The 13,490-nt window shown below is 50.8% G+C and overlaps 1 protein-coding gene across 1 annotated transcript in view; it reads left to right on the forward strand.

The window, feature by feature from the left end:
* The window catches only part of NCOA1 (nuclear receptor coactivator 1), a 33,909-nt gene that overhangs the window by 19,183 nt on the left and 1,236 nt on the right, over positions 1–13,490 (forward strand). The window contains exons 15-18 of the mRNA XM_038130509.1: positions 1,247–1,397; positions 1,569–1,695; positions 5,813–5,972; positions 11,541–11,954. Of these exons, the coding sequence (XP_037986437.1) occupies positions 1,247–1,397; positions 1,569–1,695; positions 5,813–5,972; positions 11,541–11,954 (852 nt within the window). The remainder of the gene's footprint in view (positions 1–1,246; positions 1,398–1,568; positions 1,696–5,812; positions 5,973–11,540; positions 11,955–13,490) is intronic.

Below are 13,490 nucleotides of genomic sequence, written 5' to 3' on the forward strand. Positions count from 1 at the left end.
TTTCCCCGCCTGATCCCAGATTTTTTCCCCGCCTGATCCCAGAATTTTTCCCGGTTGGTCCCACAATTTCCCCCACCTGATCCGAAGATTTTTCCTGTCTGATCCCAGAATTTTCCCCAGTTGATCCCAGAATTTTCCCCGCCTGATCCCAGGTTTTTTCCCAGTTGATCCCAAAATTTTTCCCGGTTGATCCCACAATTTTCCTCACCTGATCCCAGAGTTTTTCCCACCCGATTCCAAGATTTTTCCCATCTAATCCCTGGATTTTTCCCACTTTATTCTGGGATTTTTCCAGCTGATCCCAAGATGTTTACCCTTTTATTCTGGGATTTTACCTGGTTGATCCCAGAATTTTTCATGTTTGATCCCAGAATTTTCCCCGCCTCATCCCAGATTTTTTCCCAGTTGATCCCAAGATTTTTCCCACCTGATCCCAAAATTATTTCTAGTTCATCCCACAATTTTCCCCACCTGATCCCAAGATTTTTCCCTGCCTGATCCCAGAATTTTTCCCGGCTGATCCCAGAATTTTCCCCGCCTGATCCCAGATTTTTCCCACCTGATCCCGGATTTTTCCCATCTATTCCCAGGATTTTTACCCCTTTATTCCAAGATTTTTCCCACTTGATCCCAGAATTTTTCCCACCTGATCCCAAAATTTTTCCCGCCTGATCCCAGATTTTTCCCCGCCTGATCCTGGAATTTTCCTGGCTGATCCCAGAATTTTCCCCTCCTGATCCCAGATTTTTTCCACCTGATCCCGGATTTTTCCCCGCTTGATCCCAGATTTTTTCCCGCCTGTTCCCAAAATTTTCCCCACTTGATCACAGATTTTTCCCCGCTTGATCCCAAGATTTTTCCTGTCTGATCCCAGATTTTTCCCCGCCTGATCCCGGAATTTCCCCGTTGATCCCGGAATTTCCCCGGCTGATCCCGGAATTTCCCCGTTGATCCCGGAATTTCCCCGGCTGGTCCCGGAATTTCCCCGTTGATCCCGGAATTTCCCCGGCTGATCCCGCGATTTCCCCATTGATCCCGGAATTTCCCCGTTGATCCCGGATTTTTCCCCGGCTGATCCCGGAATTTCCCCGGCTGATCCCGGAATTTCCCCGTTGATCCCGGAATTTCCCCGTTGATCCCGGAATTTCCCCGGCTGATCCCGGAATTTCCCCGTTGATCCCGGAATTTCCCCGGCTGATCCCGGAATTTCCCCGTTCATCCCAGGCCGTTTCCCCTCTCCCCGCAGTTCTCAGCCGAGCTGGAGCAGCTGGATCAGCTCCTCCCTTCCCTGGAAAAGCCGGCGCCGCTTCCCGGGATTTGCGGCGCGGACAGGAACGACTCCGGCGTGTCCGGAGTGCCCCCCCTGCAGCCCGGCGCGGCCGCCAGAGCCCCCTCAGGTACGGCAATTCCCAGAATTGCCAGAATTCCCGAAATCCCGGACGTGGCGATGGCGGGAACGGCGTCAAACCCTCGCCCGGATCCCAGATTTTCTCGGGATTTGGCCTTGAAATGTTGGATTTTTTTGGGAATTCTTCGCTCGGACAATCCCGATTTTCCTCTTCCTCCAGGGCTGCCGGAGCTGGAGCTGGGGGTTCCCGAGCCCGGCTTGGGAATTCCGGGAATTCCGGAGCCGCTGCCGTGGGCGGATCCCGCGATGGCGCCGCTGCCCCGCCCCAGCCTGCCCAAGAGCGACGAGTGAGTCCTGGGATTCCCACATTCCCACATTCCCAAGGGGTTTCCCAGATTTCCTGAGGGTTCTTCCCGAAACTCCCAAGGGTTTTCCCAAAATTTCCCCGAAATTCCCAAGGATTTTCCCAAAATTCCCAGGAATTCCCAGATTTCCAGGCAGGAATTCCCCGATTTCCAAGCAGGAATTCCCAGTGTTTCCAGGCAGGAATTCCCAGATTTCCTGGTGTGTAATTCCTATTTTTCCAGGGGAGAATTCCCCGATTTCCAGGCAGGAATTCCCAGATTTCCCAAGCAGGAATTCCCATTTTTTCCAGTGTGAATTCCCAGTGTTTCCAGGCAGGAATTCCCAGATTTTCCAGGCAGGCATTCCCAGTTTCCCAGCAGAGAATTCCCATTTTCCCAGTGTATAATTCCCAGATTTCCAGGCAGGAATTCCCAGTTTTTCCAAGCAGGAATTCCCAGTGTTCCCAGGCAGGCATTCCCAGATTTCCAGGCAGGAATTCCCAGTGTTTCCAGGCAGGCATTCCCAGTGTTTCCAGGCAGGAATTCCCAGTGTTTCCAAGCAGGAATTCCCAGTGTTTCCAGGCAGGAATTCCCAGATTTCCCAGCAGAGAATTCCCATTTTCCCAGTGTATAATTCCCAGACTTCCAGGCAGGAATTCCCAGTTTTTCCAAGCAGGAATTCCCAGTGTTCCCAGGCAGGCATTCCCAGATTTCCAGGCAGGAATTCCCAGTGTTTCCAGGCAGGCATTCCCAGTGTTTCCAGGTGTGAATTCCCAGTGTTTCCAGGCAGGAATTCCCAGTGTTTCCAGGCAGGAATTCCCAGTTTTTCCAAGCAGGAATTCCCAGTGTTTCCAGGCAGGAATTCCCAGATTTCCCTCGGGGATTTCTCTCAGATTTTCCCGGCAGGAATTCCCAATTTTCCCAGTGTGAATCCCCATTCTTCCAGGGGAGAATTCCCATTCTTCCAGGGGAGAATTCCCATTTTTCCAGGGGAGAATTCCCCAATTTCCAGGCAGGCATTCCCAGTGTTCCCAGGCCGGCATTCCCAGCGTTTCCAGGCCGGCATTCCCAGTGTTCCCAGGCCGGCATTCCCAGATTTGCAGGCAGGAATTCCCAGTGTTTCCAGGTGTGAATTCCCAGTGTTCCCAGGCCGGCATTCCCAGTGTTTCCAGGCAGGAATTCCCAGATTTCCAGGCAGGCATTCCCAGTTTCCCAGCAGAGAATTCCCATTTTCCCAGTGTATAATTCCCAGATTTCCAGGCAGGCATTCCCAGTGTTTCCAGGTGTGAATTCCCAGTGTTTCCAGGCAGGAATTCCCAGTGTTTCCGGGCAGGAATTCCCAGTTTTTCCAAGCAGGAATTCCCAGTGTTTCCAGGCAGGAATTCCCAGATTTCCCTCGGGGATTTCTCTCAGATTTTCCAGGCAGGAATTCCCAATTTTCCCAATGTGAATCCCCATTCTTCCAGGGGAGAATTCCCATTTTTCCAGGGGAGAATTCCCCAATTTCCAGGCAGGCATTCCCAGTGTTTCCAGGCAGGTATTCCCAGATTTCCAGGCAGGTATTCCCAGATTTCCAGGCCGGCATTCCCAGTGTTCCCAGGCCGGCATTCCCAGATTTCCAGGCAGGCATTCCCAGTGTTTCCAGGCCGGCATTCCCAGGTTTACAGGCAGGTATTCCCAGATTTCCAGGCAGGCATTCCCAGATTTCCAGGCAGGCATTCCCAGTGTTTCCAGGCCGGCATTCCCAGTGTTCCCAGGCCGGCATTCCCAGATTTCCAGGCAGGTATTCCCAGATTTCCAGGCAGGCATTCCCAGTGTTCCCAGGCAGGCATTCCCAGTGTTCCCAGGCACGTATTCCCAGATTTCCAGGCAGGCATTCCCAGTGTTCCCAGGCCGGCATTCCCAGGTTTACAGGCAGGTATTCCCAGATTTCCAGGCAGGCATTCCCAGATTCCCAGGCCGGCATTCCCAGTGTTCCCAGGCCGGCATTCCCAGATTTCCAGGCAGGCATTCCCAGATTTCCAGGCCGGCATTCCCAGATTTCCAGGCCGGCATTCCCAGTGTTCCCAGGCCGGCATTCCCAGATTTCCAGGCACGTATTCCCAGATTTCCAGGCAGGCATTCCCAGATTTCCAGGCAGGCATTCCCAGATTTCCAGGCAGGCATTCCCAGATTTCCAGGCCGGCATTCCCAGTGTTCCCAGGCCGGCATTCCCAGATTCCCAGGCCGCCATTCCCGTGTTCCTGGTGCCATTCCCGTTTCTGTTCCCAGTGCCATTCTCGTTCCCGGTGCCATTCCTGTGTTCCCGTTCCCATTCCCGTGTTCCTGGTGCCATTCCCGTTCCCGTTCCCATTCCTGTTCCCGTTCCCATTTCCGTGTTCCCGGTGCCATTCCCGGCTTCCCGTTCCCATTCCCGTGTTCCCGTTCCCATTCCCGTGTTCCCGTTCCCGTGTTCCCGTTCCCATTCCAGTTCCCATTCCCGTTCCCATTCCCGTTCCCATTCCCGTGTTCCCATTCCCATGTTCCCGTTCCCATTCCCGTGTTCCCGTTCCCGTGTTCCCGTTCCCATTCCAGTTCCCATTCCGGTGTTCCCGGTGCCGTTCCCGTTCCCGTTCCCATTCCGGTGTTCCCGTGTTCCCGTTCCCATTCCCGTTCCCATTCCGGTGTTCCCGGTGCCGTTCCCGTTCCCGTTCCCATTCCGGTGTTCCCGGTGCCATTTCTGTTCCCGTTCCCATTCCGGCGTTCCCGGTGCCATTCCTGTGTTCTGGTGTTCCCGTTCCCGTTCCCGTTCCCGTGTTCCCGTTCCCATTCCGGTGTTCCCGGTGCCGTTCCCATTCCCGTTTCCATTCCGGTGTTCCCAGTGCCGTTCCTGTTCCCGTTCCCATTCCCGTTTTCCCATTCCCGTGTTCCCGTTCCCATTCCAGTTCCCATTCCCGTTCCCATTCCCGTTCCCGTGTTCCCGTTCCCATTCCAGTTCCCATTCCCGTTCCCATTCCCGTTCCCATTCCAGTTCCCATTCCCGTTCCCATTCCCGTTCCCATTCCCGTGTTCCCATTCCCATGTTCCCGTTCCCATTCCCGTGTTCCCGTTCCCGTGTTCCCGTTCCCATTCCAGTTCCCATTCCGGTGTTCCCGGTGCTGTTCCCGTTCCCGTTCCCATTCCGGTGTTCCCGGTGCCGTTCCCGTTCCCGTTCCCATTCCGGTGTTCCCGGTGCCATTTCTGTTCCCGTTCCCATTCCGGCGTTCCCGGTGCCATTCCTGTGTTCTGGTGTTCCCGTTCCCGTTCCCGTTCCCGTGTTCCCGTTCCCATTCCGGTGTTCCCGGTGCCGTTCCCATTCCCGTTTCCATTCCGGTGTTCCCAGTGCCGTTCCTGTTCCCGTTCCCATTCCGGTGTTCCCGGTGCCGTTCCCGTTCCCGTGTTCCCGTTCCTGTGTTCCCGTTCCCGGTGCCATTTCCGTGTTCCCGTGATCCCGTTCCCATTCCGGTGTTCCCGGTGCCGTTCCTGTTCCCGTTTCCATTCCGGTGTTCCCGGTGCCGTTCCCGTTCCCATTCCGGTGTTCCCGGTGCCATTCCCGTGTTCTGGTGTTCCCGTTCCCGTGTTCCCATGTTCCCGGTGCCATTTCCGTGTTCCCGTGTTCCCGTTCCCATTCCGGTGTTCCCGGTGCCATTCCCGTTCCCGTTCCCGTGTTCCCGTTGCCATTCCCATTTTCCCGTTCCCATTCCGGTGTTCCCGTTCCCATCCCGGTGTTCCCGGTGCCGTTCCTGTTCCCGTTCCCATTCTGGTGTTCCCGGTGCCATTCCCGTGTTCTGGTGTTCCCGTTCCCGTGTTCCCATGTTCCCGGTGCCATTTCCGTGTTCCCATGTTCCCGTTCCCATTCCGGTGTTCCCGGTGCCGTTCCCGTTCCCGTGATCCCGTTCCCATTCCGGTGTTCCCGGTGCCGTTCCCGTTCCCGTGATCCCGTTCCCATTCCGGTGTTCCCGGTGCCGTTCCCGTTCCCGTTCCCATCCCGGTGTTCCCGGTGCCGTTCCCGTTCCCGTTCCCGTGTTCCCGTTGCCATTCCCATGTTCCCGTTCCCATGTTCCCGGTGTTCCCGTTCCCATGTGCCGGTGTTCCCTGGCAGGCCGTGCCCGCTGGAGGAGCTGCTGCTGGCGCCGGGCAGCGCCGAGGGCCGCAGCGAGGAGAAGGCGCTGCTGGAGCAGCTCGTCACCTTCCTGAGCGCCCGCGACGACACCGAGCTGGCCGAGATCGACCGCGCCCTCGGCATCGACAAACTCGTGCAGGTACCGGGGGGAAAACCGGGAAAAACATGGAAAAAACAGGGAAAAAATGGGAAAAAACGGGGAGAAAATCAGGGAAAAACGGGGGAAAATGGGGAAGAAATGGGTGGGAAAGGGGGCAGAGGGAGCTGCCTGAGCGGGAGGGACGAGACCGAGCTGGGCGAGATCGACAGAGCCCTGGGGAGAGACAAACTCGGGCAGGTGAGGGGGGAAAAACATGGAAAAACGGGGGAAAAACAGGGGAGAAACGGGAAAAACGAGGGAAAAATGAGGGGAAAAATGGAGAAAAAAGTCGGGTGAAAAGTGGGGGAAAAATAGGGAAAAATCAGGAGAAATTGGGGGAAAACAAGGAGAAAATGGAGGAAAAATGGGGGGAAATTGGGGGGAAAATTGGGGGAAAAAATGGGGAAAAATGGAGAAAAATGGGGAAAAAATGGGGGGAAATGGGGAAAAAACAGGGGAAAAATGCTGAAAGAATGGGGGAAAATCTGGAAAAAATCAGGTGAAAAATGGGGAAAAATGGGGAAAAATCGGGTGAAGAAGTCTTGGGAAAAATGGGGGGAAAATGGGGGGAAAAGTGGGGAAAAATGGGGAAAAATGCTGAAAAAATGGGGGGAAAATGGGGGAGAAATCAGATGAAAAATGGGGGAAAAATGGGGAAAAAAATCAGGAAAAATTGGGGGAAAACAAGGACAAAATGGAGGAAAAATGGGGAAAAAATTGGGGGGAAAATGGGGAAAAAATCAGGACAATGGGGAAAAAATGGTGAAAAATGGGGAAAAAACCGGGGGAAAATCGGGTGAAAATGGGGAAAAATGGGGGAAAATGGGTAGAAAATTGGGGGAAAAATGTTGAAAAAATGGGGAAAAATCGGGGGAAAAATCGGGGAAAAACAGACAGAAAATTTGGGGAAAAATAGGGGGAAAAATCAGGGAAAAATAGGGAAAAATCAGGAAAAATTGGGGGAAAACAAGGACAAAATGGAGGAAAAATGGGGAAAAAATTGGGGGAGAAATGGGGGAAAAATGGGGGAAAATGGAGAAAAATGGGGAAAAAACAGGGAAAAACAGGGAAAAATGGGGGGAAATGGGGAAAAAAACAGAGAAAAAGTTGGAAAATCAGGAAAAATTGGGGAAAAAGAAGGAAAAAACTGGAGGGAAAAAATGGGGGGGAAATTGGGGGGAAAGAGGGGAAAAAATGGGGAAACATGGGGGAAAATGGGGTAAAACAGGTGAAAAATGGGGAAAAAATGGGGGAAAATGAGGACAAAATGGAGAAAAATGGGGAAAAATTGGGGGAAAAATGGGGAAGAAGGAGGAAGAAATGGGTGGGAAGGGGGGCAGAGGGAGCTGCCTGAGCGGGAGGGACGAGACCGAGCTGGGCGAGATCCACAGAGCCCTGGGGAGAGACAAACTCGGGCAGGTGAGGGGGGAAAAATTGGGGAAAAACATGGAAAAAAACAGGGGAGAAATGGGAAAAAACAGGGAGAAAATCAGGGGGAAAAATCAGGGAAATTTGGGGAAAAAACGGGGAAAAAATCAGGGAAAAGTGCTGAAAAAATGGGGGGAAATGGGGAAAAATAGGGAAAAAATCAGGAAACAATGGGGGGAAACCAGGACAAAATGGAGGAAAAAATGGGGGGAAAAATTGGGGAAAAAATTGGGAAAAATGGGAAAAAATAGGAGGAAAAATGCTGAAGAAATGGGGGGAAATGGGGGGAAAATTGGGTGAAAAATAGGGAAAAATGGGGGAAAACGAGGACAAAATGGAGGAAAAAATGGGGAAAAAATTGGGGGAGAAATGGGGAAAAATGGGGGAAAATGGGGGAAAATGCTGAAAAAATGGGGGAAACCAGGGAAAAAATCAGGACAAAATGGAGGAAAAAATGGGGGAAAATGGGGGAAAGATGGGGAAAAAACCAGAGGAAAATCAGGTGAAAAATGGGGAAAAATGGGGGGAAAAATGGAGGGAAAATAATAGGGAAAATGGGGAAAAATGGGGAAGAAAGAGGAAGAAATGGGTGGGAAGGGGGGCAGAAGGAGCTGCCTGAGCGGGAGGGACGAGACCGAGCTGGGCGAGATCGACAGAGCCCTGGGGAGAGACAAACTCGGGCAGGTGAGGGGGGAAAAACATGGAAAAACGGGGGAAAAACAGGGGAGAAACGGGAAAAACGAGGGAAAAATGAGGGGAAAAATGGAGAAAAAAGTCGGGTGAAAAGTGGGGGAAAAATAGGGAAAAATCAGGAGAAATTGGGGGAAAACAAGGAGAAAATGGAGGAAAAATGGGGGGAAATTGGGGGGAAAATTGGGGGAAAAAATGGGGAAAAATGGAGAAAAATGGGGAAAAAATGGGGGGAAATGGGGAAAAAACAGGGGAAAAAATGCTGAAAGAATGGGGGAAAATCTGGAAAAAATCAGGTGAAAAATGGGGAAAAATGGGGAAAAATCGGGTGAAGAAGTCTTGGGAAAAATGGGGGGAAAATGGGGAAAAATGGGGAAAAATGCTGAAAAAATGGGGGGAAAATGGGGGAGAAATCAGATGAAAAATGGGGGAAAAATGGGGAAAAAAATCAGGAAAAATTGGGGGAAAACAAGGACAAAATGGAGGAAAAATGGGGAAAAAATTGGGGGGAAAATGGGGAAAAAATCAGGACAATGGGGAAAAAATGGTGAAAAATGGGGAAAAAACCGGGGGAAAATCGGGTGAAAATGGGGAAAAATGGGGGAAAATGGGTAGAAAATTGGGGGAAAAATGTTGAAAAAATGGGGAAAAATCGGGGAAAAACAGACAGAAAATTGGGGGAAAAATAGGGGGAAAAATCAGGGAAAAATAGGGAAAAATCAGGAAAAATTGGGGGAAAACAAGGACAAAATGGAGGAAAAAATGGGGGAAAAATTGGGGGGAAAGAGGGGAAAAAATGGGGAAAATATCAGGGGAAAAATGGGGAAAAAATGGGGAAAAACAGGGGAAAAATGGGGGAAAATGGGGAAAAAACCGGGAAAATCAGGTGAAAAATGCTGAAAAAATGGGGAAAATGGGGAAAAATCAGGGGAAAATGCTGAAAAAATGGGGGAAAATTGGGAAAAAATCAGGTGAAAAACAAGGAAAAATCAGGAAAAATTGGGGGAAAAACGAGGAGAAAATGGAGGAAAAAATGGGGAAAAATTGGGGGGAAAATGGGGAAAAAGGGGGAGAAATGGGGAAATTTGAGGGAAAAAAACGGGGGGAAAAATAGGGGAAAAACGGGGAAAAATCAGGAAAAATTGGGGGAAAACGAGGACAAAATGGAGGGAAAAATGGGGAAGAAATTGGGGGGAAAATGGGGAAAATCGGAGAAAAAATTGGGTGAAAAATGGTAAAAAAAAAGAAAAAATGGGGAAAATAGGGGGGAAAATGGGGGAAAACCAGGACAAAATGGAGGAAAAAGTGGGGGGAAAATGGGGAAATTTGGGAAAAAATGGGGAAAAAATCAGGGGAAAAGTGCTGAAAAAATGGGGGGAAATGGGGAAAAATAGGGAAAACAAATCAGGAAACAATGGGGGAAAACCAGGACAAAATGGAGGAAAAATTGGAGGGAAAATGGGGAAAAATGGGGAAAAATGGGAAAAAAACGGGGAGAAAATTGGGGGGAAAATGTTGAAAAAATTGGGGAAAACAGGGAAAAAATCAGGGGAAAAATGCTAAAAAAATGGGGGAAAATCGGAGAAAAAATTGGGTGAAAAATGGTAAAAAAAGGAGAAAGATGGGGAAAAATAGGGGGGGAAAATGGGGGAAAAGCAGGACAAAATGGTGGAAAAAATGGGGTAAAAAATGGGGGAAAAATGGGGAAAAAGTGGGAGAAAAAGGGGAGAAAATTGGGAGGAAAATGGGGAAAAATAGGAAGAAAAAGGAAAAAATGGGGGAAAAGCAGGACAAAATGGAGGAAAAAAGGGTGGAAAAATTGGGGGAAAAATCAGGAAAAAATGGGGGAAAATCAGGACAAAATGGAGGAAAAATGGGGGGAAAATGGGGAGGAAAATGGGGAAAAAACGGGGGAAAACCAGGGGGGGAAAGGGGGAAAAATGGGGAAAACCCCAGGAGAAATGGGAAGAAATGGGGGGAAAAGGGGAGAAAAAAGGGGAAAAATGGAGGAAAAAATGGGGATTTTGGGATTCCAAAGATATTTTGGGATGGGATCCAAAGGGATTTTGGGATCCAGAGAGATTTTGGGATCCAAGGAGATTTTGGGATCCCAAGGGATTTTGGGATCCAGGGGGTTCTGGGATGGGATCCAAGGGATTTTGGGATCCAAGGAGGTTTTGGGATCCAAAAGGATTTTGGGATCCAAGGAGGTTTTGGGATCCCAAGGGATTTTGGGATCCAGGGGGTTCTGGGATGGGATCCAAGGAGATTTTGGGATCCAAGGAGGTTTTGGGATCCCAAGGACATTTTGAAATCTGAGGAGATTTTGGGATGCGATTCCAAGGACATTTTGGGATCCAAGGAGATTTGGGGATCCAAAAGGATTTTGGGATCCAAGGGGGTTCTGTGATGGGATCCCAAGGCCATTTTGGGATCCAGGGGATTCTGGGATGGGATCCCATGGCCATTTTGGGATCCAAGGAGATTTGGGGATCCAAAAGGATTTTGGGATCCAAGGGGGTTCTGGGATGGGATCCCAAGGCCATTTTGTGATCCAGGGGATTCTGGGATGGGATCCCAACGACATTTTGGGATCCAAGGAGATTTGGGATCCAGGGCTATTCTGGGATGGGATCCCCGGGCCATTTTGGGATCCAGGGGATTCTGGGATGGGATCCCAAGGCCATTTTGGGATCCAGGGCTATTCTGGGATGGGATCCCGAGGCCATTTTGGGATCCAGGGCTATTCTGGGATGGGATCCTGAGGCCATTTTGGGATCCAGGGCTATTCTGGGATGGGATCCCAAGGCCATTTTGAGATCCAGGGGATTCTGGGATGGGATCCCAAGGCCATTTTGGGATCCAAGGAGATTTTGGGATCCAGGGCTATTCTGGGATGGGATCCCAAGGCCATTTTGGGATCCCAAGGGATTCTGGGATCCACAGGGATTTTGGGATTGGCCTTGAAAGAGAATTTGGGATCAACCTCCAAAGAGATTTTGGGATCCAATGGGATTTTGGGATGGGATCCCAAGGACATTTTGGGATGCCAAGGCCATTTTGGGATCCAAGGGATTCTGGGATGGGATCCCAAGGGATTTTGGGATCCAGGGGGATTCTGGGATGGGATCCCCAGGCCATTTGGAATCCAGGGGATTCTGGGATGGGATCCCAAGGAGATTTTGGGATTCAGGGGGTTCAAGGATGGGATCCCGAGGCCATTTTGGCATCCAGGGCTATTCTGGGATGGGATCCCCGGGCCATTTTGGGATCCAGGGGGTTCTGGGATGGGATCCCAAGGCCATTTTGGGATCCAGGATTATTCTGGGATGGGATCCCCGGGCCATTTGGGATCCAGGGGGTTCTGGGATGGGATCCCCGGGCCTTTTGGGGTCCAGGGGGATTCCGGGATGGGATCGGGGCCGGCCTCTCACCGTGTTCTCCCCGCAGGGCGGCGGCCTGGACGCGCTGAGCGATCGCTTCCAGCCCCACGCGGCCCCGGCGCCGCCTGCGGCGCTGCTGCTGGAGCAGAAACCCGCCATCTTCAACCAGCCCTTCCCGCCTTCCTCCTCCTCCTCCTCCTCCTCCTCGGCCTCCTCGGCCTCTCCCGGCGCCTTCCCGGCAATGCTGCGCCCGAAGCCGCCCTTCGGAGCCGTCCCCGTGGCCGTGCCTCCTCCTCCTCCTCCTCCTCCTCCTCCTCCTGCTGCCGCCGCGGCTCCCGCGGCTCCCGGCGCCGCGCGCGGAACGTTCCAGAACAGCGCCGGGAGCGGGCTGGGCATGGCCCGGCCGGGGCTCGGCCGCCCCCCGAGCGCCCCCAACCAGCTGAGGCTGCAGCTGCAGCAGCGCCTGCAGGGCCAGCAGCAGGTGAGGGGGACACCCCGAAAACGGCCCTGAAACTGCCCCAAAATAGCCAAAAATGGCCCAAAAATAGCCCTGAAACTGCCCAAAATGGCCCAAAAATGGCCCAAAAATAGCACAAAATGGTCCAAAATGGCCCAGAATAACCCTGAAACTGCTCAAAATGGGCCAAAATAGCCCAAAATAACCCTGAAACTGCTCAAAATGGGCCAAAATAGCCCAAAATAGCCCAAAATAGACTCAGAAATAACCCTGAAATAGCCCAAAATAGCCCAAAATAGCCCAAAAGTAGAACTAAATGGCCCAAAATAGCCCAGAAATAGCCCAAAATATCCCAGAAATAGCCCAAAAATAGCCCAAAATAGCCCAGAAATAGCCCAAAATGGCCCAAAATAGCCCAGAAATAGCCCAAAATAACCCAAAATAGCCCAAAATAGCCCAAAATAGGCCTGAAATAGCCCAAACCAGCCCAGAAATAGCACAAAATAACCCTAAAATAGCCCAAAAAAACCCAAATAGCCCAAAATAGCCCAAAATAGCCCCAAAATAGCCCAAAATAGCCCAAAATAGCCCAAAATAACCCTGAAATAGCCCAAAATTGCCCCAAATAGCCCAAAAATAGCCAAAAATTGCCCAGAATAGCCCAAAAAAGCCCAGAAATAGCCCAAAATAGCCCAAAATAGCCTAAAATAGCCCAGGAATAGCCCCAAATGGCCCACAAATAGCCCCAAATGGACCAAAATAGCCCAGAATAGCCCAGAATAGCCCAAAATAGCCCCAAAATAGCCCAAAATAGCCCTGAAACTGCCCAAAATAGCCCAGAAATAACACTGAAATAGCCCAGAAATAGCCCAAAATAGCCCAAAATTAGCCCAAAATAGCCCGAAATTAGCCCAAAATAGCCCAGAATTAGCCCAAAATAGCCCCAAAATAGCCCAAAATAGCCCTGAAACAGCCCAAAATGGCCCAAAATGGCCCAAAAGTAGAACTAAATAGCCCAAAATGGCCCAAAATAGCCCCAAAATAGCCCAAAAATAGCCCAAAATAGCCCAAAAATTGCCCAGAAATAGCCCAAAATAGCCCAAAAACAGCCCTGAAACTGCCCAAAATTGCCCAAAATAACACTGAAATAGCCCAAAATAGCCCAAAAATAGCCCAAAATGGCCCAAAACAGCCCTGAAACTGCCCAAAATGGCCCAAAAATAACCCAAAATAGCCCAGAAATAGCCCAAAACAGCCCTGAAACTGCCCAAAATGGCCCAAAATAGCCCAAAAATAGCCCAAAATAGACTCAGAACGTCCCGCCCAGGAAATCCTGCCCAGGAAATCCCACCCCAAAAAAATCCCACCCAAAAAATCCCGCCTAAAAAGTCCCACCCAAAAATTCCCACCCAAAAATCCCATTTAAAAATGCCCCAAAATAAATCCCACCCCAAAAAAATTCCCTCAAAAAAATCCTACCCCAAAAAAATCTCCCCCAAAAAATTCCACCCCCAAAAAAATCCTACCTGAAAAATCCCACCCAAAAAATCAAAATCCTAC

The sequence above is a fragment of the Motacilla alba genome, chromosome 3, assembly GCF_015832195.1.
Source record: "Motacilla alba alba isolate MOTALB_02 chromosome 3, Motacilla_alba_V1.0_pri, whole genome shotgun sequence".
NCBI classification, from domain to species: Eukaryota; Metazoa; Chordata; class Aves; order Passeriformes; family Motacillidae; genus Motacilla; species Motacilla alba.